The 27797-nt window shown below is 38.7% G+C and overlaps 1 protein-coding gene across 1 annotated transcript in view; it reads right to left on the reverse strand.

Moving 5' to 3' along the window:
* Positions 1-27797, reverse strand: part of CSPP1 (centrosome and spindle pole associated protein 1) — a 71451-nt gene that overhangs the window by 34316 nt on the left and 9338 nt on the right. Inside the window, exons 4-15 of the mRNA XM_074146194.1 lie at positions 24684-24784; positions 23945-23968; positions 20708-20788; positions 16579-16680; positions 13135-13577; positions 8617-8718; positions 7873-7955; positions 5906-5999; positions 4873-4930; positions 2897-2911; positions 1765-1937; positions 73-191 (exon numbers count right to left, since the gene is read on the reverse strand). Coding sequence (XP_074002295.1) covers positions 73-191; positions 1765-1937; positions 2897-2911; positions 4873-4930; positions 5906-5999; positions 7873-7955; positions 8617-8718; positions 13135-13577; positions 16579-16680; positions 20708-20788; positions 23945-23968; positions 24684-24784 — 1395 coding nt within the window. The remainder of the gene's footprint in view (positions 1-72; positions 192-1764; positions 1938-2896; positions 2912-4872; positions 4931-5905; positions 6000-7872; positions 7956-8616; positions 8719-13134; positions 13578-16578; positions 16681-20707; positions 20789-23944; positions 23969-24683; positions 24785-27797) is intronic.

Below are 27797 nucleotides of genomic sequence, written 5' to 3' on the forward strand. Positions count from 1 at the left end.
ATGATTTAACTAGATTAAAAGCAGTTACCCGAACCACTCTAACAGCCAATCTGACTAAAATCATCAACTTACAATATGCGAGATTGGGATCCAAAGGATTCCTAGCCCCGTAAAAGTAATATGCGTCATCATAAGGTGTTCTATAGTTGTCTGTCAAAACTGGTGGTGGAGGCGGCGGCATCGGTGCAAGCCTTAAAGAAAAAAGGAACACAATTTTTTGTTTTGTTGTACAACTGAAAAGAAGAAAGAAAAAAAAAGAAAGAAAACAAGAAAAAGAGGGAATTCACTACAGGAAAACTCTAGATTTAGCTCAGCCCAAGACCTCTCATTAGTGCCGTGCAGGAACAAGACACAATAAGCCTCACTAGGAAATTAACCTTCCCTTAGGGAGTAGTACATGAACCCACACTAATCCAGAGATCTAAAGAAAAAAAAAAATAAATAAGCATGCCTTCTTTAACTGGTTCAGTTAATGATACTTACTGGTTACATCAGTAACAGTAAATACAACAAGCCAAGGATTAGTCTCTGGTCAAAGGGCAAGTGGCACAGCCCAGCTTCAGCCATGTGCCTAAAGCTCCTTCTTTCTCCCAAAACAATTTAGTCTCAACCACGGTGTCTAGTGGCAGCCAACACTGCATTCCTGAGCTCACCCCTGGGAGATGGCTTAATTAACAGGGGCCAAACTCATGCCACACCAGCCTTCTAACAAATATGGATACTGCTGGGCATGTGCCCCAAGCACACTTGCAACATGGTTCAATATTACACCCACGGACATCATGGATATCATTTCCATAGCATGACTCTTATCCTATACTGTGAGTGTCCACCTGCTTGAGGGTAGGAAGGCTCTACAGCAGGATCTGGACGGGATGGATTGATGGGAAGAGGCCAATGGAATGAGGTTCAATAAGGCCAAGTGCTGGGTCCTGCACTTGGGCCACAACAACCTTATGCAGCGCTACAGGCTTGGGGAAGAGTGGCTGGAAAGCTGCCTGGCAGAAAAGGACCTGGGAGTGTTGGTGGACAACCACCTGAACATGAGCCAGCAGTGTGCCCAGGTGGCCAAGAAGGCCAACAGCATCCTGGCCTGTATCAGGAACAGTGTGGCCAGCAGGACTACGGAAGTGATTGTCCATTTACACTGGACACTGGTGAGGCCCCACCTCGAGTGCTGTGTCCAGTTTTGGGCCCCTTATCACAAAAAAGACATTGAGGGGCTGGAGCAGGTCCAGAGAAGGGCAACGGAGCTGGTGAGGGGTCTGGAGAACAAGCCTTGTGAGGAGCGGCTGAGGGAGCTGAGGGTGTTCAGCCTGGAGAAAAGGAGGCTGAGGGGAGACCTTCTCGCTCTCCACAACTCCCTGAAAGGAGGGTGTAGCCAGGGGGGGTCGGTCTCTTCTCCCAAGTCACAGGCGATGGGACAAGAGGAAACGGCCTCAAGTTGCGCCAGGGGAGGTTCAGATTGGATATTAGGAAAAATTTTTACACTGAAAGGGTTATTAAGCATTGGAATGGGCTGCCCAGGGAAGTGCTTGAGGCACCATCCTTGGGGGTATTAAAAAGACAGGCAGACATAGTGCTTAGCGACATGGTTTAGTGATGGTTTTTGTCAGTGTTAGGTTAATGGTTGGACTCGATGATCTGAAAGGTCCCTTCCAACCCAGGTGATTCTATGATTCTACACAAGCACCCACTAAGTCTTAATAAGATGCTCAGCACCGAGCTTATTTAACATGCAAAATGAAGATGATGGCAAAGCACCTGGGGGCTGCTATTTCACCAAGGGTGCTGGCCAGGCCCCTGTGAAAGTCTTCGTTCACTGGAGAGGCTGAAGGGACGGGCACTGGAGTTTGGAAAGCCACCCTAGGCCTTTCAGGAGGTACATTCTCTTCAGAAGCTCTGGCTGTCAAGCCAAACTGCTTCAACCTATTTGGCTGAAAGAGGAAATAATACAGAAAGAGAGAGAGAAAAAAAAAAAAGCAGTTACTTTGTTATTACCAGGAAACCTTCTGAATGTCCATTTAGGCTGCGTTAAACACTTCACTGGGCCCCAACTAGCTGTTCAAATTTCTAGTAATTGCATTTTTTTTTTCTCGCAAGGAATTCCTGGAAATCTAATACTACAAGGAAATCCAGCGTGTTTATAAGATTTGCAAAATCCAGCCTCTATGGCCATGGTTTCAGGAAGTATATGGCTCTAGTTATTACCCAGGATTTTAAAAAAGTATTTAACCTGTATTACAGACAACTGTGTATCTACAACCACCGGTTTCTTACACTGACGGTATTATCATATTATGCATAGGAAAAGTTTCTAAAATACACCCCCTCACCCCAAAAACTAAAATAGCTCATAATCAGTAAAAATAAAAACAAACGCACACTGAGACTTTTTCCAATAAACATTTCCTTGCAATACTGTTATTTCATTTTTTTGATTCCTTTGATTTTATTAGCTTTTGCAACCATAACAAGTACAAAATTGTGAAGGGGTTTTGGTTTTGGTTTTTTTTTTAAAGCATCAAATGTTTATTGACAACTGGCAGCCTCAGAAAAAGGTCAAAGGCAACATGCAGGTAAGGCAAAGGCATGCAAGTCGGTTAGTTTCAGAACTATCCTATCACACCCAGAAAGCCCTTGTACCAGCTGCTATGCATCGATATTTTAACGTTCGCTTAAACGAGTCAATATAATAGAAGACCAGAAAAAAAATCATACATTATGTAAGTAAAACAGATTTTCTTTCCAAATTTACTCATCCTAACATTGTAGTGCTTCGATTAACATGCATACAGAGAAAGTAATACCAGCAAACAGCTAAATATTAATTCTCTAACAGCAAACCATATACCCTACAATAGAGAAGTATTTCAGCAAAATATTAAATCTTTACCTCCTCATCACTTAGCTGCAAGACAGTACATACAAGGCAGTTAGTACTCACCAACCATGAACTACAAGCATTAAGATTCTCAAAACCTACTAGACGCGAATACTTGTTTATAAAGTTTAACTTCAGATTTCTAGATGCGAATACAAAATTAGATAATAGATATGACCCACAGCAATTGAAAATTATAAAGCAGTCTACAGACTTCTTTGTTTTTTAAACTTGTCTTTTCAAATCCAGTGTCTTGAGCAGGAGAACACTGGAAACAGCCTTTCTCACTAACAAGTTTGATGTGAACTGTTCCCAAAGTGCCCCAGATTTCAGCTCTGCAGCTCATTTCAGATGTGACTACGGTACTCACTTCATCCTGGGGACTGTTTTCTTTCAAACAAGCACTATATACAACAGTCTACATTTATAGATTCTTCATCAGGCATTGCTATTTAACCAACCTGTAATTAATCAAGAAATCTACCTAATTAGAATCTCTCCCCGAGAGGCAATTTAAAGCTAACAGTGACTGCAGCTTAATGAATGTAGCAATCCTACTTAATTGAAGGCTTTCAGCTAAATTAATGGTTTTAAAACATTATACAAGCCCTGGACTTGCTCTGGATATAATTTTATTCCTACAACAGGCACTTCTCAGTCTCCGGCTGAGATGCGTAGGGTCTATAGAGTGCTACAGCACAGCGTGCCCCTGCCTTGTCAGCTTTGATGAAACAAAACTGTTTACACTGACCTTACAGCCCGCTGTGCCGAAAGAGCCGGCATCCTCTGCTCAGTTTTTTCCTCTTTTCCTGCCTGGCTCCCAGCTGTACGCTCCATCCCTCTCCCTTTCACCATCCGAATCCCTGATTAGCCAACTGACCTCTCTAAGCCAATGAAATTAGCAAAAAAGACACAGGTTTTTGCCAGTTAACCAAGCTGAATCGGTTTGCAAAAGGGATTGAACAAGCAGGAGAGATACTTAAAGCAGAGAGGGCAGGAACACGCAGCCAGGCCACTGGTCGGTGTCCTCCCTCCCCATTTAGGAGTAAGAATTTTAATTCAGCTTCGTTGCTTATCTACATACATTCTCAGTCTCCTGCCTCACATGCTGATGGACAGCATCTTAACAGCTACTCATTCATCTTCATTTTCTGGAGCTCCTTCCACCTCTGCTGAGCTCTCCAGAAATGGCACCGATGATAATTTAAACTGGTAACCGGTTAAATTAATAACCAGTTTATTCCTACCCTACGTCCCTAGCAGCTGATCTTGACTGCACCCAAGATGCAACGGCTTTGGGCGCTTCACAAACACATGTGCAAATCATATTGGTTCTGTGACAATCGGTCTGGTACTAGTGTTACTAGCGCTGACAATCTGCTCTCTCATATATGCTAATTAAAATTCTTAGTACAATAATCACCTCACTAAGGAAGTGGAGACAGCAGTAACTCTGTATTAAGTCTTACAGGCAACACAATATTAAGCATCTTGCTTTTTATAAAATCCTAGAAAAATACTACATTTGATAGTTTAAAAAAGAACCACAAATTTGAAATTACAAATTGCTCCAATGAGATCAACTCGACTGCAAAACAACCGGATTACTTTTTTTAAGTGAAAAAGAGCAAAAACATTCTAGAGCATACTTTCCATTCCCAAAGGTAGCAACGTGTGCGTGTACTGGCTACCATGGAAAGTATTTTTTCCATGACACCCACTGCTTGTACAAAATTTCCACTTGGTCACAGCAAAGGAAAACGTTCGATAACTTCCATGAAAATATTTTCCTCTTAAGCTGAAAGCCTGTGTTACAACCTTATCATCCTTGGCTTAATTTTATTCTATGCTAATGACCTATTAGAAAAAAACCCACAACATTTATCAATCTATAAAAGCCCTATAGAGTTTTGTGACTGAGCAACCACAGTGTACATGTAATTAAAAGGAAAAGTCTATATAGGTGAAAGAAAAATCAAGTTCTTTACCTTCTTTTCTGGGTCTTGAGCTCCAGAAGCAGCAACTGAGAGCTCAAGTTCTTTCTCCCTGTTTTTGTTGTAAAAAAGAAAAATAAATTATCAAATCAGAAAGCAGTAACAACTATACTCATTCTTTCAAAGCACAAACATCACAACTCTGTAGTTAAAATAACTCTGAACATACAGGGTAACAGAAGACATGATTCCACTTGATTTCTTCTAGAGTCAAGAAAGAAGGATACTGTATATTATTTGTAAATAAACAGAACTCTCAAGAAGTATCTGGTGATCATCTATTCTGCCTAATAAAAACTCAACTACCATACAAGGACAAACCACCACATTGCTTTTAACTACAGCCTTTCAGGTAATTCCTTAAAAACTGATCTTTATTCACGTTACAGCAAGAAGTTTATAACAAACATATTGAAATGAATGAATCAAAAGTACAGCAATAAGAGCTACATTGTAATTTCAGGGCTTAGGCTAGTTCAGCACGTAAAATTTTTCATCACAGTCGAACTGACAATAGTTACTTTTAATTCCTTATCCCTTCACTAATATCAGTGTGTGTTTTTCTGCACCCATACTATCATTCAGCAGTCAGCCACCAACAGGTAAGCAAGAAATTTATGTTTTACTTCCTGCACAAGCCAGATGGTCAAGTGCGTTGAAAGTAAAAGGTTACTTTCCTAAATTGGAGGACAAAACAAGATACATTTTCAACTTTGCAAAGTAATTACATAATCCTCTACCAGCAAAAGAGACAACTTTAGTTAGAGCTTCTTTACCCTTAGGAAACTAAAAAAAAGGTTTTAAAAATGAAAAAAAAAAAAATCCGTTTTTTCCTTTGTTCCACTGAAACCTGGTGATTTTGTTTATTAAAAACTAAAGCTCTCATGCCAACGAGTTGAATTGTATGCAATATTACCTAGTTAGCTGGAATTCCTTAGTTATGAAAATTATTCTTACTACATTGAATTAAAAGAATTCCTTTAAGTTTCAGCCATTATCTTTTAAAAATATAGTAACTTTCCATTACCGTCTCTTATTGCGCTGTTGCTCAGCCATCTGTTCTATCAGTTCTTGCCTGTATTTCTCTTTTTTCCTTTGGAGAAGTTCTCGGTCCTGACCGCCTAATGGAAATGTCCACACATTTGTGTAAATACTCCACAAAATACATAAAAGGTGCTAGGCAAAAACATTGCATTTCAGTCAATTTAAAACATGAAACACAGCAGAGTACACGATCTGGGAATGTGCATAAAAACACTGGATCTTTACTGAGAAAAAAAAAAAAAAGCCTATCTAGTTTTAATACACAGTTTGTTTGGTGTATGATGATCAAAACTACTAAAATTTTCATTACTATTTTCTAAGTTTGCCTGGTTTTGTGTAGTCAGGAAGCCACAAATTTCAAAGCTACGCAATACAACAGCAACTAAAAAAAGTGACTTAAATTTTATACTTTTTTTTCCCTAATGCTCAACTGAGGAAGATACACTATGGCATTCCAAAATTACGAGACATTGCTCTGGATCAAAATAAAAGTTAAAACTGAAGAGAATAAAACCCACAGGAAAGAGAGCAAATTGCTCCACTTTTAGATTGGTTCCCATGACTATTAAGAATAATAAAAGTATTGGCAGATATGTATATGTAAAAGGAAACAGCGATAACACCTCATGTGGATTTTATAGAACCCAAAAAACTTTCACTTGTGGTAGTTCCTCCACAATAAACATGGAGTCTTTTATTACTTTAAAACCAAACCAAACCATCATCATCACGTTCAACGTAGTATGACTATCACACACAAGAACTCCTAACATATTTCCATTCACAAAGTCACTATGAATCTTCAGTGAAGGAGACCTGAACAATAAAGTGAAGGAAGCTGCAAAGAAACTAAAACAAAAAAACAACCAAATAAACAAAGAAAAAACCTCCCACCCACCCGTCCCAAAAAACACAAACCAACCAACCCACAGAAACCCACCCATGATGCATGACTGACTGAATTTTTTTATTCAATTATTGTGATGGGACTGTAAACTGACCAAAATGTTGCAAGATAACCTCATGGTTTGTGATTTTTGGGGATTCTGGAATCACTTCTCATTTTTACAAGTTTCAGGTTTTAATTTACTAAATCTTTGTACAAAATAGTTAACAATATTCTCTGAACCAGGACCACTAGGAATACAAATTCACAACTTTGCGTATTCAAGTTACTGGAAGACATGACTGAACAGATCAGAGAGACTGAGCGTTCCAAGACCACTGTTTTAATGTTACCTTTAAACAGTTCCAAAAAATTGCCCTGCCACGTATCACACTGAAGATCAGGTAAGTTCAAATGTAAAAATAAATAGAAATTATTCTGACAACTGTTAGTCAATTTTTCCACAGTTCAACCCTAGCTTGTCTTCAAAGGCTCTGATCTTTAGAACTACTACAGTTCTTTTATTCTTGCCATACAATTTTCTGAATTGAGCTAGCAAAGCTTTTTTCAACAGTATTTCTCTCTACTATGCTCAATAATAATGTTCCCTGCTAAATTTGACAGCTACATTTAAGCAGAGATGATCGGAATAGAAATGGTTAGAATCGTTTGTTCTTGCACAAGGTTGTGAAAAGTACCATTTCCCATATTTCTGCAATTAAAATTCAATACCATGCCTTTAACAATACAGAGGTTAATATTTCTCCTATACTTCATTTCGTCAAAAACCTTAAGAATGTATCCGGGCCTTAAACTGTTAATGGAATCTAAGAAGAAACTTGGGCTCTCCAAAATTAATTAGAAAGCCCTGTTACGTTAAGGGGGAAAAGGAACATGTATTTATTTTTTATTTTTTCCTCTGTAAACAATATTTATTTACCAGTCTTGGGGACAACTACCACAAAGAAAAAGCTATTTTTTCTAGTTTTTAATTATTCCCAAAGGAAAATAAAATATGCAAAGAAAGGCTAACTCAGCGTCATTAGTTAGGTTTTTACACGTACCAAGAACAAGACCTGTCGCATACGGCATTTCGGCTGCAGACTTGGCCTGTTCATGAGCCAAAGAACCAATTTGTACCTGATTTCTGGCAAAGAAAAAAAGAAAATGGAAAGATCAGACTCGAGAGTGTACTTGCAGTCTGTGTGAAACACGATAGATGCACTTACATGGCTATGTGATGCATTTAAGAAAAACAGCTCTCCTAAAATCCAAACAAATATCACAAGCACAAGAAGAAACCGCCTGGTAAAAAAAGGCGTTTCTCACAGTTCTCGTTTGCCTGCGGTTTCTGAAGGCATCAGAAACACAGACTCATTGGAGCACTTCAACAGCACTGACAGACTGAGTGGTGCCAGTGAAGAGTTCAGGTAAGGGCTTTACAAGTGTTCTGCTCCTGCCTCATCCCCTTACATCACTTCAGGACTTGCAAAACCAAGAGAAAAGGGGGGCAAAAAATAAAAGGAATTTTAAAACTACTATAAAAAAAAAGGATTCCGCATTATTCTAATTATTAACAGTCTTCACGTTGGAGAATGGGTGATCTGCTGTTTCAAAAAGAAAACTGGCAAACAAGCTTCAAAAGCTGTTCTCAAAGGAAACACATTTTTCTTGTTCTACTACATCCCAGCTGTGGGAAAAACTATCAGCCATTTCAGACAACATACTAGGGATTTTAAATAAACAGTTTCCTTTCATCGTGATTTTGCAGTGCAATTATCAGAAAAAAAATACACTGTGTACCATACCTAGAATTTCCAGTTCTGGAGATCTGCTGCAGACGCGTTCTCTCCTTTAATTCATCTTCGTAATCTGCAGGTAGATCTCTTACTATTCCATCCAGATAGGGCCTTAAAGAAATAGAAAACATTCAGCTGTGCTTGCCTAAAACCATCCAAACTCAAACGGAAGGTCCAGCAGTTCCGTGCAAATGGATCCTTGGCCTGATTGCACACTGGACGGCAGGACCAGTGCCAAATACCACCAAATACCAATACCACCCAAAATTTCTAGAAATAATTTGCTTTGCCAGCATTGTCAAGACAGCGCTCGCTCTGGAGTGTGAATTCCCAAGCCTGCTTTCATCCAACCTTTAACGAGTTAAGGGTTTTGAGAGCTGAAGAGCATTCAGGGTTCAGACTGATCTTGCTGCACTTACTACCCAGGAGCCAACAAAGTCTATGACAGACTGGACAAGTCTAGTGAAACAGTTAATTCCGATATTAAATGCTTCTTTAATGACAACCTACCCTTCACTATGCAGCTGACACCACTTAAAAGAGAGAGGTGACTTTTGATCAAGATACGAGACACGTATACAAAAATTCAGGAGCTAAAATTTGAATCACCTACATATGAAGAACTATAATTGAAACTTCAAATAATTCCAAAGATGCCAAAAACTGTATGGACACAAGGGAGCTTTTCCTGAAAAGACCTGTGGTAGTTGAATCTACAGGCTTTTCTTGCCTTGCAAATTAACCACTCTTTAACAAGGACTTCAAGTTATCTTGATAAAATACAGATATTCAATGAAGAATAAAGTACCCAATAGATGCTAACGAAGTTATATGGGGCTTTGAGCAACCTGCTCTAGTGGGAGGTGTCCCTGCCCATGGCAGGGGGTTGGAACTCGGTGATCTTTAAGGTCCCTTCCAACCCAAACCATTCTATGATTCTATATATTTTCCAGAGATATATATTTCCAGATTCTATATATTTTCCTCTGGACAAAGCCGTGGACTAACTATTCAGCAAACAACAAAAAAACCCAAACTAGGTAATCATAGAAAAAAAACCCACCCGTATCTCATTCTTTTCTGTAAAAAGATCCACAGCTCTGCTCATCTCTTTAATTTAAATAAAAGCCAATAATCAAAGGCAAAAGGATGCAAGCAGATTATTAAACATCGATTTGACATCTTAAAGACCCACAAGAACAACATGAAAGAACAACATCCATCCTCTTGGCATAACCCGATCCTCTTTCATGATCAAGATCATCTTTTTGATAATGATCCATCTTCTTCTCGGAAGGCTGGTCACGTAAGACTGAAACGCAGTCAGGAAATAGAAAGGCCAGTGCATGGGGTGATGAAAGGAGGAAGCAAAGAAACCAACCTTGGGGTTCAAGAGGTAAATTTTTTGTAAAAAGCAGGAAGTTTAGCATGGCAGGCCTGGACATGTTGGCCCAATTCAATCGAGAAGCTGCTGCAGCCTGTTTAAAGGACAAACCCAGCTGCCGGAGCCAGACTAAAGCGTTCCACTCATCAAGAACCAAAACATTTTTTGCGCTTCCTCTCACTTTCCTGTCACCATTCCTGTTTGCTGGAATATCATAGAATCATAGCGTTCCACTCATGAAGAACCAAAACATTTTGCACTTCCTCTCACTTTCTTGTCACCATTCCTGTTTGCTGAAATATGCCACAGTCCTTGCGCCTCCGTCAAAACACAAACCTTTCTTTAAAAGTCCCATTACAAATATCTGCCTCTCCAAACTAATAAAGTCCGTTTAAAAACATAAAAAACTTCAGTACAGCAAATAAAAACATCCCAACATCCCTCCTTAGGAATTTAGTTGCTGTCATGAATCAAATGTCTTCTGGAAAAGCTGACTTTGCCTGAAACGTAGAAAAAAAACCGCTAACTCTTCAGAAGCTGAGCTGTCGGTAACTAAAAGATGTGTTTCTTCTAGAAGAGCGACTGAATACAGTTCATAAAAGGTTAAGTGGAACTCCGTGTGAAGGAAAAAAAAACCTAGGAGATTATAAAGCAAATTAAAAAAAAAAAAGTAATTTTCAATAAAAATTCATCAAAGTCGAAAATACACACCAAAACCCCCAAACCTTAATTTTATGTACAGATTTAAGTTCAGGCAATTCAGGTGACGGTCCAGCAACTTCTTTTAAGAAGATGCACCAGGTTTGCCAACAACAAAGACAAGAGTATCTTCTGGACTTGCTTTTAAAAGAAAACTGGAACTAAAACTGTTTCAGAGGCCTCTCCAAATAAGCAATGAATTGCCCAGTGATATACTGGTCACAGCCATTTATATAACCATCATCAGGGTTTTCTGGAATAATTAAAAAATAGTATATTTCTATTCAAGGTGATACTGTCTACTGTTGGTTCAAACACCGTTGTTGCTGATATTTTACATATCTAATTCTGTATATATTCTTCGAGAAACAAAGTAAACCCTCAAACTTTATCAAATGGTTTTATTTTTATTTAAATATTAGACTGTGTACGATTGTTAGACAGAGGCAAACAGCTACTTAGTAAAAACGGAACGTTATCTCTCTGGGTGTTAATTAACACAGAGGATTAACATTGCTGTTAGTCTCAAAAATACGGACATTTTGGCTATCTTTGTTAGACGCCAAGTCAAGCTTCTAATATTTTTCTTTCCGAAAAGCTGTAGGACAAGACCACCCTACCCTAAAGCCTCCTTTGCTCATTTCTACCAATATTACACTACAGGATGGAACACTTTTTGTATTTTACATACCCTTCTCTGAATCTCATTCAGCAGAAAACAGGCAATCTTGTTCCTGCCATCTATTAAACCGCTGTTTCCATTTACTAGTCTTTTCCAGAAACATTGTATGAATAAATACATGCCTTTAGAAGCACATCTGAACACACAATCTGACACTCTGAAATAACCCATTTATTTAGTCTGCATCTCCCAAATGCTCCCAGACATTTCATTTTCTCCATAGTTACTTAATTCCTTTATGATTTAAAAAAAAAAAAAAAAAAAAAAAGAAAGAAAAAAAGCCTGAGAAAGAATACCAGAAGCTATTTTTATAGAGAAGTTGTTTTAACTGTGTTGGCATTTGAAACTGGAAAAGCGGCATGACTTCATTCCATTAGAAACCACTTCTGCAGTCAAAGAGCATTTTAGGGTTTGTTTTTCCCAGTTATTAATCTGCAGTACTATCCAGAAAATTATCCCTGTAAACAATGACTCAAAAGATCATTTAACAGTCCACTGGCAATTAACAATGAAAGATGATTGTCATATCTAACCCTGTCGAGAGTGGTACAATTTGCCTTCTGTTTTTTCTAGAAGTGTTAATTCTAGAATAGAGAAGAGGTTATTTTGCCTAACAAGGGAAAAAGACAGCGGTGTTCTCTTCACTGAAGCAACTGCAGTAAAATAATTCTGGCACCAGGCTTAATACAAAGGCAGGAAAAAAAAAAAAAAGAAGAGAAAAAAGAGAAAGCATCTACAACACTCACGTTCCCAAGATCTGTAAAGTGAACAAATGAACGCTCTTTCAAACACCTTTGTAAATTTTATTTACAAGAAACTTTACTGCTTTATTTCATTTGAATTTAGCTGTATAAACCACAACTGTTTCAAATTTGGTACTATTTCACACCACAACCCATCCGTTTTTGAAAGCAACTGGTTCTTGCAATGGAATAACTGAAGGTGGCCAGACGGCCAAACCGGGAGTGATTGGGAAGGTTATGATTGTTTGATATTTTTCTTTTAAATGAGTGAGCTAGAACAGAAAAATTAACAATTTCTGTCAAAGTAACCAAACTGGTCTTATCACTTAACACTGTAAAGAATATCTTATAATGAACAGCACACAATAGCAGTTTTCCTCCCAAATGCTATATCTAAAACACCCTCTTTGGTTTGGGTTGGGTTTTCTTAAATGTTTATTCAAATTGTGTAGTTATGACTGAGATTAGCATCTATTAACACCATCAGGACTTTGTTCAACCATGCATATGTTTGAAGTTTGCCATTTAGCAAGACATGCGGTAAAAAAGAGGATTTTTTAAAAAATATATTTTTACATTTACATAATGGCATGCACCAAAAATTGAAGCTCAAGCCAATTTTGGAATCTGAATTGAAAACCTGACTTGCTAAAGCTATTACAGACTAAGAAAATACATGGAATCTTGGGTTCTCAGCGCAGGGGTTTGCTCTCAAATACTAATGTTTTCTGGTAAAATACTCTTCATAAAAAAACAAATTGTGGGCTTCTTTTTCTGGGGAAATTTCTCTAGTATCCTTGATTTGCCATAATAAACTGCTCTCTGATGTACAATGTACAGTCTCAGGTACTGGTCCAATTTTTAAATATTTTTTTCTAAAAATAATTGCTAAGTTCCTTTTTAAAGTAAGTACAAAATTCGTACTTTCCCATGTGAAACCCATCTAATTTTCCATGAGAGCAAACTGTGGCTGTCAACAAGGACTACAGAAATAAAGGAGAAAATGGAATTAGGAATACCTTTCAGCATAAAAAACCCGAGGAGTTTTTCTGTCATAAGCGCTTTCACATCTAAATCTAGGGTCCATTTCTTCACTTATCTCAGGATCATAGTCCATTCTGTAGTATCTTCTACCAAAATCACGATCCTCATCAAGTCTGTGATGCTTCCTAATGGGAATTACAGATTGGCTAGGAAATCCACGATGCCTTCGACTGGGAACATCCAAATCTTCATCAAGTCTTTTATTTAATAGTCGACTTCTTAATTCAACGTCGTCATCTAATCTATGATATCTGTCTTCCTCCACCCATCTCTTATTTAGCAGCTCTTCATCTTCTGTAGAAGTAAAGGCATCCTTTTTGGGAGGTTCTACACCGGTGTTATAGGGCTGTACTTCTGTATATAGCTCTGGCTGGAGTCTGGTAACAGTAATAGGTTTTTTATTCCTGTCCATCTCGTTCTGTTTAATGGGAAAAAAATATTAAAAGATATGAATATAAACAAATTGCGTTAAGCAAAACCTTGGGTTTGTATTTCTTCAAACAATCCCTAAACAGGTACTGCAGAAAAGGCAGGAGGTGAGCAAGACAAATACTTCAAGGAGCACTTAAAAGCTTGGGATTTTATTTTTTTTTATTGAGGAAAAAAAAAAAAGCAGCACTCTTTCTTTTATCTAACATTTTTCAGAAGAACGGCTATAAACCCTGGACAGGCTTTTTACCAACTCCAATTTGACCTTCAGATTCAGAGGCGCAAAGAATCAAAAAAGCACTGAACTATATACCTCATCAAAAGACTAGATACCTTTATTCTGTGCAGATTCGAGCAAGTCTGTAATACTTCCTACCTACGAGCACAACCTTTAAACCTGACCATTTCTTAATCTATTTTTTTGCTCCACAGGAGATGTCTCTATGAGAAAAGAATAGTTTAGTGGATAAAAAACAACCCTGTAACACACTGGACCAGTGTTCAATACACAGTTATAGCAAACAACATGGTTTTGGATAAATCCCTTAGCATTTCTGAGCAGTAATCTTTCATCTGTAAAGGTGAATAAAGATAACAGTAACTCATACTTTACAAAATGTAACGAAAAATAAATTAAAGATGCAAATGACACCAAATTGGGAAGAGGGATCCGTACACTAGAGGGTACAACTGCCACTCAGAAGGGTTTTGCCAAACTGGAGAAATACGCTGATAAAAAAGTTCATCAATATCAACAAATGCAAACGCAAAGTTCTGCATCCCAGACAGAATGATGCCACGCACCAGCACAGACTGGGCACTGGCCGTCTAGAGAGCAGCTTCGCAGAAAAAGGCCTGGGTTAGCTGTGGGTAACTAGTTGAAGATGAGCCAGCAGCGCATCCCCTTCCAGTGATAACAGCCAACCACACCCTGGGTTGCGTTAGCAAGAGCGTCTCAGGAGATCAAGGGGAGCAATCCTTCTCCTCTGCTTGGCGTTCGTTCAGTATTCAGGTTCTGGTGTGCCCAGTTTCCCCCCTCCCCATGGACACCGACAAACTGGAGAAAGTTCAGAGGATGGCTACTGAGATGGTTAAGGCTCCTAAAGGGAAGCTGACAGAGCTGGGTTTGTCCAGCCTGGAAAAAGAAGGTTAAGGAGGGCATACGTGGGGACAGGAGGAACTAGTGATTGCAGTCTGTGGTTACAGAGATGCCAGAATCATGATTTTCAAAGAACCAACAGCCACAAGTTGCAGCGAAGGAAATTCCAATGGAATACGGAGGGAAAGAAGTTCTGATCAAGCAGTGAAGCAGTGGAACAGGTTGCCCGGTGGAACTGTGGATTCTCCATCCTTTCAAAACTCAACGGGATGAGGCCTGACCAACCTGATCAGGCTGTGAAGCTAGCCCTGCTCTGAGCAGGAGACTGTACTACATGACTTCCAGAGGTCCCTTGCAACTGAAATGTATCCTATGATTATCTAAACTGTTGGATCAAACTTTTGAGGTCACACACGTTAATCACGAGACCCATTCATTTGGCTCACACTCCAAGTCAGATATACCTCAGAGATGGAAGAACCTCAACAAATCCTGACCATTTTTTTTTCCCTGTTTGTTCTTACAAATGCCTAAACACGTAGAAAAATCTTCAGAGATTTACAGACTCAGTTACACAAACACAAGCTGTATTTTTGCCACGTACTTCCTAGGGATCGCTGTTGTCTAGCACTCCAACCCTTGAAGAAGCCAGTAAGAATTACGTATTGAATTCCAACATCTAAAGGATGCCTGAATACTGCCTTACAGCTGTCTCCACAAATTACAAGAGTTTTCAACTATATGACACTCCAATGCACTGGGAGGAAAAGATCTTTCTCATAAGACAACAACCTTTCTGGAGACAGACAAAAAAGTCTTTTAGATGGAACTTATAAATACATGGGTATTTGCACTTGCCGACTGTTGTAAGAAAGACAATAAACTTTCAGCTGTTGGAACACAAATACAAGTCCCTTCATAGAACAACCCAGCTCCCACAGAATGGTACACTAAAGAATTTCCATATTTAAAAAAAGTGGAAGGACTTCTTAAATCAAACCTGCATTAGATGAGAGTTCCAAATTGTTGCAGTCCATCACTAAAGTAAGCCAACAATATTTAAAAAAGAACGTTTATCCATTCCACACAATATTTTACAGTTGACAAGCAGCACAGAGGCTTTCTCAGATCAATACATTGCTTCCAGGTTACTAAAATATGGTCTCACAACAACGCTAATGAGACCTAAAAATGCCCTCTTGACTCTTGTACTGCTTTTGGCAGGGATAGAGTTAAATTTCTCCATAGTAGCTTGTATGGAGCCATGTTTTAGGTTTGTGATAAAAACAGTGTTGATAATACAGGGATGTTTACATGTTTACAATACAGGGGGAGCAATCCAGTGGCTGTGCAGTGCTCAGCTGCCTACTGTCACACAAATCAAAGGCCTCAGCTCAGAATCTGAGTTCAATTATGCATGTGTCCAGCTCATTTTCAGTACTAACTACTGGGGGTTTTTATTCACAATTGCACAGCACTGTGCATTTGACAGCTAGCACATGCCTTGCTTTCTCATGAACTGGACAAAGACTGAGGAAAAAGCAGTAACAAATTAAAGCTAAGGAACACTGTACGGAGCTCAACATTTTGTACAAAGAGACAGCTTTTTTAGCCACCACCTTTATCACCAAGAACAATCCAGGCACTTGCTTCAGACACAGAGCAGAATGAAAGCATCCTTCTACCAGATAGACAGGAGCAAAGTAGGAATCAAGAATTGTATTGTATGACTTGTAACCAGGACTTTCTAGATATATTAAAAAACCTATGGCCTAATTGAACGACATTCTTTGCTTATTTTGTCTTACTTTGTATGTCTTCATCCACGATAAAACAATTGACAAGATCATTTATGTTCCTCTTTGTATCAGCTTCAGTAAAACTGTATTACCTCTGTGTTTTTCTTCCCTAATTTCCTTAGCCTTTCATTCCATTCTTCTTTGTCCCTGAGATACTGATTGTACTCCTTGTTTCTTTCAAGCCGTAGTTTCTCCTGAAACAGGCATTGAAAAGGGCATCATAATTTTGTATTTTTGAGGAGTAGCTTTTAACTTCATAGAACTGCAGTATTAAATGGATACATGCAAGCTGTGTGTTTGCCCTCCCCCTTCTTTGTGACGTACAAATAAATAGGGTTTGAAGTGCTTTGAGGTTTTTGTTCATTCTTGAATATAGTACTTTCCCTTAATCTGAAATCAGCTGAAATCAGCTCCTTGGGCATGTAGTCTGGTCCCCAGGAACACTACTGGATATCAAGTTCCATCTTAAAACCAGTTAGGCTTTTATTCCAAAATTGTTCCAAAGCCTCACTCCTTTGACAATTAGAAATCACCTTCTAATTTCCAATCTGAATGTATTTACAGATCACAGAATCATAGAATGGTGGCTTTTAAATATATGATTTTTTTCTGTGTGTTCAGGTTAGTTGTGACTCGCCCCCGTCATAATTAAAACAGGACAACAAATACATGTATAGACAATATGTGTCTTAGCATTACAGCTTATGATATAACATGAACTGTCAAATTCAAACAGGTAGTTAAGCTGACTGCAAAATGAGTCAAAAGCGCAAAGAATGCAAGGAAAACTAAGAAAAACAAAATCTATCCACCTTGTCCTAGCTGCATTTGCAAGGTGACAATATTTTTAACCAGCTTGTTCAGGTTGTATTTTATACAAAGAGATAGCTTTTTTGGCCACCACTTTTACGAAATGCAGGAATTGTACATCAAAAGCCAAATACTATAATACGAAATACAAAAGTCTCCAGGCTCTAATTTGCATTATTTCCTGATATTAGTACCTTATGTTTAGAGCATGGGGTATCTCATACTACCTCATTCCAACCATCAGATAAACAAAAAAAGATAATTATATTACAATATGACAAATCATACTTTTCTCCACTGCAGTATTTTCCAACAAGAAAGCAAAAGGTATTAAAAAACCTGACCATTATATATACATTTACTTTTCCATGAACAAACTTCAAGCAAAAATAATTATATCTCAATCACCATGGAAATACCAGCTTAGTGAGTTTTGCAAATGAAACTAATCCTCTCCCAAACCGATTTTTTTTTTTTTCCCAGAATTTGTGTCTATAGGTTTTCTGACAGTGACAATATAAAATCTGCAGACAGCTATGAAAGCTGCCTGAGGGGTATCTTCCAAAGCTGAGAAACGAGCGTTGTCATTAGCAGGTGGCAAAACACTCAGCAGAAAATTCAATATGCTGTGTGATTGCACATATTACCTAAGAAGGGAAAACAAAATGCAAATGTTAACCTCTAATCATTATCTGCCCAGAGAATAACGGTTTAGCAGCGCACAGGGTGACACCTTCTGGCTGATTTAGGTTCTACAGTAGTGATAAATAAATGGGTAAAAAGGGTACAATGCACTTGTACAGAAAATCTCAACGAATGTTGAGCTGCTATGATAGAAAATCATCAATGATCAGGCATGTTCCCAGTGCAGATATGCCTTTAATGTCCACAGCATTAATCAAAGATGCTTTATCTTACACTGTTTCAGCACACACACTTCCAAGGATGAACACAAAGTTCACAGAACTTGAACATAAACTCAGCACAAATGCATGCTGCCACTCAGAAGAAGTCCTTTCCCCTTCCTGGGCATTTCATTCTTGCTGCCTCCCTTTTTTTAAACACGTGTATAATTTGGAGTTTGGGGGTTTTTCATAACGAGCAATTTTCACTTATTTGAGTTCTCACCTGGCTCCTCATATGGCCAAACTTTACTGCCAGCACAAGAGAGGCAGAAAGCATAATTAGAATCATAGAATGGTTAGAGTTGGAAGGGACCTTAAAGATCATCCAGTTCCAAGCCCCTGCCATGGGCAGGGACACCTCCCACCAGACCAGGTTGCTCAAAGCCCCATCCAGCCTGGCCTTGAACACCCCCAGGGATGGGGCAGCCACAGCTTCTCTGGGCAACCTGTTCCAGGGTCTCACCACCCTCAAAGAATTTCTTCCTAAAATCTAATCTAAATCTCCCCTCTTTCAATGTAAAACCATTACCCTTCGTCATATCACTACACTTCCCGACAAAGAGTCCCTCCCCATCTCTCCTGTAGCCCCTTTAGGTACTGGAAGAGGCTACAAGGTCTCCCCAGAGCCTTCTCTTCTCCAGGCTGAACAACTCCAGCTCTCTCAGGCAAGGGCACAGCAAGGGTAAGACCAACACTTCCCACAGCAGAATTCTTGCACCAGACGACAGCGACAGTGTGGCTCCATACACAAAGCAGCACTGCAGCTGGGAGGAAACCTAGCTTAAAAAACCAAAACCAAATAAAACCCCTAGGAGTGCAACAATCCCGTCCTCCTCCAGCAACAGTTTCTCTTTCTGCCTTGCATGTCCCCTGGGGTTTGACTGATGCTAACAACCAGTAGTGTTTGTTGAGTCAGCAAAAATATTTGCTAAATTACAATGTTTCTGCTGATTCAACTTGCTGGATTGATTTACAAGCAAAGATAAGAAAGGAACTGGGAATATAAAGCCAACAGCGTGAGGGTGGGAGAGGTAACTCCTGTGAGACTGATTTAGGTTTTCACAGAATTAGACTGTGCATCGGAGGAATGGGTGAGAGGTTTAGAAAATCCACACATGCTTGTTGCATCTTCATATTCTAACCTCCAGGAACATCCAGTAGCAGAGAGACTGTTATGGCTGGTCTCTTTCTCCAACATATGAAAAGCAAGACCATAAACTGGTAAGAAACCTCAGGGACATCAAAGGGGCTAAACGCAGAGAGAGAATGCGTACTCCTTGCACAAAACACGTTACTATCTGTACTCTCGAAGAAAGATTGGAAATTGGGAAGATTCCTATATTAACAGCAGGCAATACGTGACATACCAGATCAACCTTTATTTAGATTTCTGGATTTAGCTGCCAGAAAAAAAAAAAAAGGATCACATGAGGATATGCAGGTAGGTTAAGCATACACAAAGACATCAAAACAAATTGTGTGCAGCAGAAAGCTGTGTCCAGTTCTGGGCTCCCCAGTTGAAGAGGGACAGGGAACTGCTGGAGAGGGGACAGCAGAGGCTACAAAGATGATTAGGGGCATGGAGCATCTCTCTGATGAGGAAAGGCTGAGGGACTTGGGTCTCTTTAGTCTGGAGAAGAGAAGACTGAGGGGGGGTCTGATCAATGCTTATAAATACTTAAAAAGGTGGGTGTCAGGAGGATGGGGCCAGTCTTTTCTCAGTGGTGCCCAGTGACAGGACAAGAGGAAATGGGCACAAACTTGAACACAGGAAGTTCCATCTAAACACGAGGAGGAACTTCTTCACTTTGAGGGTGGCAGAGCCCTGGAACAGGCTGCCCAGGGAGGTAGCGGAGTCTCCTTCTCTGGAGACATTCCAAACCCGCCTGTGCAACCTGCTCTAGGTGGACCTGCTCTGGCAGGGGGTTGGACTAGATGATCTCCAAAGGTCCCTTCCAACCCCTTATCATTCTGTGATTCTGTGATTCCTTTAGTTCTGATAGGAACTGATAAGAATATCACTGTAGAAACAACTACAAGCAACTACATTTAAAATTATCCCCAGGCTGTGGTAAGAAGAGTAATAAATTTAAAAAGTATCCATATAAGAATAAACAATGTTCTTTATTAGGTCAATATTTATTGCTGAACAAAACCCAAGCACAACCACTACAGCTTTTGAACACACCAAGTGCCCTGCAGGTGTGAATGAGAAGTAGCAAACTTCAAATTAGTATCAGTGTAGAATTACACATCTAATTATCTACAAATTAAGACTACACATAACCTAGGATTAAAAATTTACGAACAACAACATATAAAGACTTTACTTTTCTGAAAATTATTCTAATGACCACCTCCAAAAACGTTCATTTGTAAACCCTGTAAAAAAAAAAACAACCAAACAAAAAAACTTAAGTGGAAATAATTTTTTCCACATCAGTTTAAACATCCAGGTTCGTTTTCAAGTTACACACCACTTACTTAATTTCCTCCAGATATTTACCTTGGCAGACCTTCGCTCATCAATAGGAAGAGATAATCCCTGAGTATATGGATCTACTTCACCAGTAGTCAGGTAATTTTTCTACATTAAAAAAACATATGAAAATCATTCAATACATATTTTTAAATACCAAATCTTACTTGCTAAATAGTTGCTAGCAATTATATTTTCTGAAAGAAACCTGATCAATTTAATGAAATAAAGACTGAAGACAAGTGCCCATTTTGAAAACATAGGATGCTCTGGGAACACATGAATGAACAGAAGTCAAGGAATGCAGAAAATAAAGGGCTTTGTCAAGCTTTACGCTTAAGTTTGAAAGTGTTTGCCACTTCTTCCCTGTTACACTATTTGAAGGATTGCATGTTACGTCTCTCTATATTAAAAAAATATATTTTTATTCAAAAAACCCTATCATTACTCAATTCTCCTGTAATGAAGTAGTATAAGCACAAGCACCTATGTGAGCGTTAAGAGGAATTTTCCAAGACAGTGCCTATGTGAGCATTAAGAGGAATTTTCCAAGACAGTGCCTTACTTACGATTAAAAATTGCTTTTTCTAACTGCAGAAAACATATGTCTACCTCTTACTTCAACAGACGGAGTCACTGCTAACACTAGCACAGTCACCGCTCTGCAGCTCATCTCTATCTGAGTTATAGAACAGCAGTCCCCAAACTTTTCAGGATAATGGCCCATCATCAACTCCTTCCAGACCGTCAGTCACTTTCAGGACAGAAGTTGGCATTGCAAACACCACGTTGTTGTTCCATGTAGCTCCCTGGGACACAGCACGGGAACAGGGCTGTATAATGTATCTGCCTTCCAAACCAAGCACCAGTGCTGCAACAGGTCCTTGGCTTCCAGCTCTCATGGCTTCTTCATACATCACTCATTTGCTAAAAGCATCCCCAGGCCTTTCTCAGTCAGTCAACTATGTTTTATAAAGACAATTATCTTTAATGAAAAGATCGTCTATTTGTGCGGCATGGGCTGATGGGAGGAATGGGTTAGATTTGGTATTTCACCAGCATTGTCTCCTCCTGATACCTATGTCATAACATGGCTTAAAGGGGATTAGAGGCACATCAACAGGTAAGAGCTCTACCTGCTCCAGTACAAAACCACATCATTAGGAACTATATTTCACAACTACACATTAAAAGATTTAAGGGATTAAATATCCATGCAAATATTCAAGCACCGAGACAACTAGAATCATATGGAGAACTAAGTTATTTTTGCTAGAAAAAGTAAATTAATTGTAAACCTCATTATTAAGTAATTTTTTTCACACTTTGAACACATCTGTAGAGATTACCCCTGATCTTAAAGAGGTATTTGCCAAAAAATCAGAAGCTGATATGGAAACCGCATTTTCTACGTAAGCGAGACTAAACAAGTTATTAACCACAATATTATCGCTATGAGAGCTGCCAGAAGTTATGCTGTCTCTTTATGTGGGGGTGTTGGTGGACTGTCACCTGAACACGAGCCAGCAGTGTGCCCAGGTGGCCAAGAAGGCCAACAGCATCCTGGCCTGTACCAGGAATAGTGTGGCCAGCAGGAGTAGGGAAGAGATCATCTCCCTGTGCTGGGCACTGGTGAGGCCCTACCTCGAGTGCTGTGTCCAGTTTTGGGCCCCTCACTACAAGAAAGACATTGAGGGGCTGGAGCAGGTCCAGAGAAGGGCAACGGAGCTGGTGAGGGGTCTGGAGAACAAGCCTTGTGAGGAGCGGCTGAGGGAGCTGGGGGTGTTCAGCCTGGAGAAAAGGAGGCTGAGGGGAGACCTTCTCGCTCTCTACAACTCCCTGAAAGGAGGGTGTAGCCAGGGGGGGGTCGGTCTCTTCTCCCAAGTCACAGGCGATGGGACAAGACGAAACGGCCCCAAGTTGCGCCAGGGGAGGTTCAGATTGGATATTAGGAACAATTTTTACACTGAAAGGGTTATTAAGCATTGGAATGGGCTGTCCAGGGAAGTGGTTGAGGCACCATCCCTGGAGGTATTCAAAAGACGGGTTGACACAGTGCTTAGAGACATGGTTTAGTGATGGTTTTATCAGAGTAAGGTTGATGGTTGGACTCCATGATCTTAAAAGGTCCCTTCCAACCCAGGCAATTCCATGATTCTATGAAAGAGATTTGAGATTGTTATCCTATCTCTTCCTCAGGCCTTACAAGCTTAATATAATATAGCTAACGTGTACTACATTACAAAATAAACTCCACCTTGTAAACCTACATTTGTAAAACTGAAGTTCAATTAAGAAAAAAACACTAGAAGTTAATGTAAAAATGATACTAAAGATTGCGTTTTAACAAAAATTCTAACTTTGAAAATAACCTGAAGTTTAAGATTAAACAAGAAGCAACAACTATAAAAACAGCATTTTGGTTAAAGCTGCTATTACTGTTAATGAGAAATTCTAGTGCATGTTAATATAGTAAATTTGCATCATATGCATGTCATTCAAAGCCCCAGAAAAAAAAACAGAAGGTTGTGTTTCTGCCACGTTCCCTCCCGGTCCTTTACTGAAGTTGCTAAATTTGAACAACGTGGATGGACAGCGTTTGATAAATTACACATACATCACAGTATAATGATATAAATAATTTAAAATTACTGTAATTGAACAAAGCTTGCAAAGGTGTGCCTCTGGTATTATTTTTTCCTCAAAATACTTGTATTCTTGCATTCTGGCCACTAGGTGCTGAATAACTGGTTCTACCGCTTTCCTAAACACCACCGATGAGACTTCCCAGTGACAGGGAAGAAAAAAGCTCTGACTCTGGTTCCGATGACATATTATAGTATTTCAGAGTTTACTATTTTGTTCCAGCTTTATAAAATATGTATATCAAGAAAACAAAAAAATCTGAACTCTTAACAACTGTGAGTTAATTTATCTCTAACTGATAAGCCGTGACGCAAACGTCTACTAAAAGAAAAACTTTTGTAGAGTCAGCATTAGACAGCAACAACAGCAATTGCAAAGGAAAAAAAAAGGAAATCAAGTGTTTTAAAATCTTATTAATGGAAAATAATAAATATAAGCAATCATTTTGCACAAAGCAAACAATGCTGCTAATCACAACTAATCACTACTGCATGCACAAACACACAAAGCACAAAAATGTAATGATTTCTGTTTTTTAAATTCGAAGAGCACAAAGCTTTCAAATAAAGCAAAAAGCGACTAATTTGAAGGAAAAAAATTATATTGCAGGCACCCTACCTTTCTTTTTGCCTGTGAAATACCCTAAAAGTCAGGGAAAAGATACTATTCAAAAACCATCTTTCATTCAAAAGTATTTGACTTAACAAAAAAGACTTCTTTTCTTAAAGCCAATCCATTCTTTCATTACAAGAACTAAACGTCTGAATATGCTAAGTATCAGTATAACAGAAATTATTTGGTTCCTGATTTTTTTCCTGTTTGACTGAGAAGGGATACAGAATATTCCCAAGATTATGACATTTCACACATACCATTTCAATTTTAAATTACTATGACATTTAATAAATCATGCTAATCAGAACATCAGAGTTCTTTTACTTCTAAAACTGAAAACAAGCTGTCAAATGGAGTCACATTAATTATAGAAATATTCTTACCTGAATTACAGACCATAGAATACATAAGTATTTAAGGAAGTAAGAGACAATATTTTAAATTCTTAAGAAGAAACTATGAAAGAAGTAGAGATAAGTAGAAGTATTCAGAATAAAATGTACTACGTAATACGTAGTCTCATGGAGAGAGATCTGCAGAAGCCTAAAATAAAATATATAACCCTCCCCAGTGATGAAATTTTGGAATTACTTTTACTTGAGTCTTCTAAATCAGTCATTATGCATAATTAATGCATTCTCATCAAGATTTTGCACAGATTTTATTAATTTTCTTTCAATTAAAATGAGAGAGTCATTTGAAAAGACTCACTAAACTCAGACAACCAGACAAGAAGCTTTACCTGAGACAGATATCGCCTATAATCTTGTCGAAGTTCCTCTTTGAGTTTATGTTTCTTTCGCTCATATTCTTCTCCAAGAGGTAAACTCAAGCCGTAGTCACCTGAAAGTTTAACGCTGTTAAATATTATTATTCTACTGGTTTGTATCAATACAAAGCACATGGTGCAAAAGCTACATCTGGATTTTTATTAGACATCAGCAATGGAAAATAAGAACTACGCAACCACTAATTACAAAACTGCTGAAATAAAAAACACCTTCTATGAGTAGCTGGGCAGAAAACATTCTAGAAAAATGGACTGGTTTTTGGATGTTAGTTTTCCTCTAGTTCTTCTGCTTTTTCTCCCTACTAGAAAAAAAATGCAACATAAACTGAATTTATTTGGATAGTTTGACAAATGCATACAATATTTAGGTTATTTTATACTATTGGTTTTGTCAATGTAAGTTCCAAAGAATCTCCTTTGACATGTTAGTTTCTAAATTACTCTGATATTTTAAGCTGCGCTTATCACACAAGAAAATATACTTTCACACAAAGAAAATACACTTTGCAACTAGAAAGCAACAAGCCATTTGTTTAGCCTGAAACACGTCAAAAATCGATAATATTAATCATATTTATTTTCCACCTCAGTGTTTTTTAATTGCAGTAGACCCAAAACACACATTAAGTACTTTTCCTAAGGTTACTGTCAGGTCTCATAACAGCTGCACTCTTAAAATATAATGCTAGGCAAGGTGGTTGTTGTTCCCAAAATATATTTTAAAGTACTTTATAAGAAATATCCTGTGCCCCAGAAGCCCACCTCTGCAGCCACTTTCACCACTCTCCACAGAGAGCCAGTGAATCCCACAAAACCACACAACCAGAGACACAGATTCCAACTGTTTGGCTTTTATATTTCCTATTGTTTCTCTGAAAGCATTTCTACATCTTGTGGTCTACGAAAAATGAGGAGCAAAGAGTAAGAGGGAAGAGAGGGATATTCAAGATTTATTCTTGCATCAGTCCCAATTTATTGAAGGGTACGTTGTTTGACTCCAGTATTTTAAATGCTTAAGGCATTAATCAGTGACTGAACAGTAAAAATGACATTATATTAATGCTGAAAATTGCTAACTTGGGAATCACTCTTCTACTGAAGCAGACGAAAGGTTGAAATATACTTAGCAAAAATACTTAAAGGGTGGGTGTCAAGAGGATGGGGCCAGTCTTTTCTCAGTGGTGCCCAGGGACAGGACAAGACGGAACGGGCTCAAACTTGAACACAGGAAGTTCCATCTAAACATGAGGAGGAACTTCTTCACTTTGAGGGTGGCAGAGCCCTGGAAGAGGCTGCCCAAGGAGGTGGTGGAGTCTCCGTCTCTGGGAGGTATTCAAAACCCTCCTGGCCACATTCCTGTGGGACCTGCTCTGGGTGGACCTGCTTTGGCAAGGGGTTGGACTGGATGATCTCCAGAGGTCCCTTCCAACCCCATATCATTCCGTGATACATTTAGCTGGCTTGGCTTGGGATAGTTTCATAGAACGTATCCTCACGAGCCAAAAGAGGAGTCAGCCTGCTGTTCTGTAGAACCAAAGGACATAATACCCAATTAAATATGTCTTACGCTGATTTGAAACAGCTTGCAGAGTTCTGTGTGGGAGCTTCTTCTCCAACCTACAAGTTACTTTCCTCCTAATTTTGCACGTAAGGTAAGCGTGAATTCCGTTAAAACACAACGTACCATTTCAACCCTCAAAAAAGGGGTAAGTGTAAAGAGGAACAGAACATAGAAGAGGAAATTATTTGCTTCGGCCACTTGCTCTTGCCTTTTACTTTCACATGAAATTATTGGTGGATTAACTATAGGAGACCAAGAAAAAAAAAATCAAAAGCATCTAACACAGCAGAGTGAAGATTCATTCAGTAACTTCAGAGAAGCCAGCAAAATTCAGTACAGAAAAAAAACAGTGAGAATCAAGTGCTTTCATCCAGATACGTGAAGTACTCAAACAAAAGAGGGTTTACAGTCAATTTTATTACAGAAGACCTTTTTTCAGCCACCAGAAAAGCAATGAGATAACAATTATGGGTAGTGATTTAGGAGATATTTGAAAATAACCTACTTCAAAAACTTAATTTAGGAGAGCGTAGCAGGGCAAAAATACTCCAGTTAACATACGTTCATCCTAATGTCATGCACAACTTGTCTGAATTCTTCCATCGGAATAAGAGATATACTTTTTTCATTGGTTTTCTGCTTTTGTTTATTCTGTATTTGCTGTATTTATTCGCCATTTCACATTCTGTTAATCACACTGACAACTTTTTTTTCTTTTATCAACACCAGGACTAACCAGCCGATCATAACAAAACTGCCAAAAATGTGAGGTAGATAATTATTTAAGTGCTGTCCTCTAACCAATTTTATCCATTATGACTCCTGGCAGCAAGGAATATTCAATTATCATTTCAGATACTTTTTAGTGAAGTTTTCCTGTAAAGGTTTTAGAGGAGCTTGCCTTGCTGATGGTTGGAAGTTTTACTTATACAACATCCTTATAAAATTAATGTTTTTATTTATGCAGCTAAGATCAGTTCAGGCCCCCAGATTCACAAGCTCAGGCTCCATTCTTTAATTTAAGACGTGCACTTTTCTGGTCACAAACCTGAGCTTCACCAGCGTAACTACAGAAAACCAGCAGTGCCTACAGAAATGAGATGGTAGGACAAGGAAGGAAAGGCAACACGTAACAGAAGCAGTCAAATGGAGAAAGGAACACTATCACACATGTTCAAACAGAAATCACAAAAACCCAGAGAAAAGGAGAAAATAGGACAATATCTATTTTTGAAGAAAACGGTGATTAAAAACGATAGCCACAGCAAAACAAATCTATCCGTTTCACTTGGTTCAGATTCCACCCAAAACTTAAGCGCTTGTTCTTTCCTTGTTTACTAAATGACTACATTATAACAAAATTACAAAAGCAATACAACCAGTTTAGTACTCTATGCCTAAACGTTTAAACGACACTTAGCTTTTAAAAGAACAATTAGTTTACTGTATGCATGTTAGCCAAGTTGGACTAGAACTCTTGAGCTGAGAAGCCGAAAGAAAAGGCA

This window comes from Numenius arquata, chromosome 4, assembly GCF_964106895.1.
Source record: "Numenius arquata chromosome 4, bNumArq3.hap1.1, whole genome shotgun sequence".
NCBI classification, from domain to species: Eukaryota; Metazoa; Chordata; class Aves; order Charadriiformes; family Scolopacidae; genus Numenius; species Numenius arquata.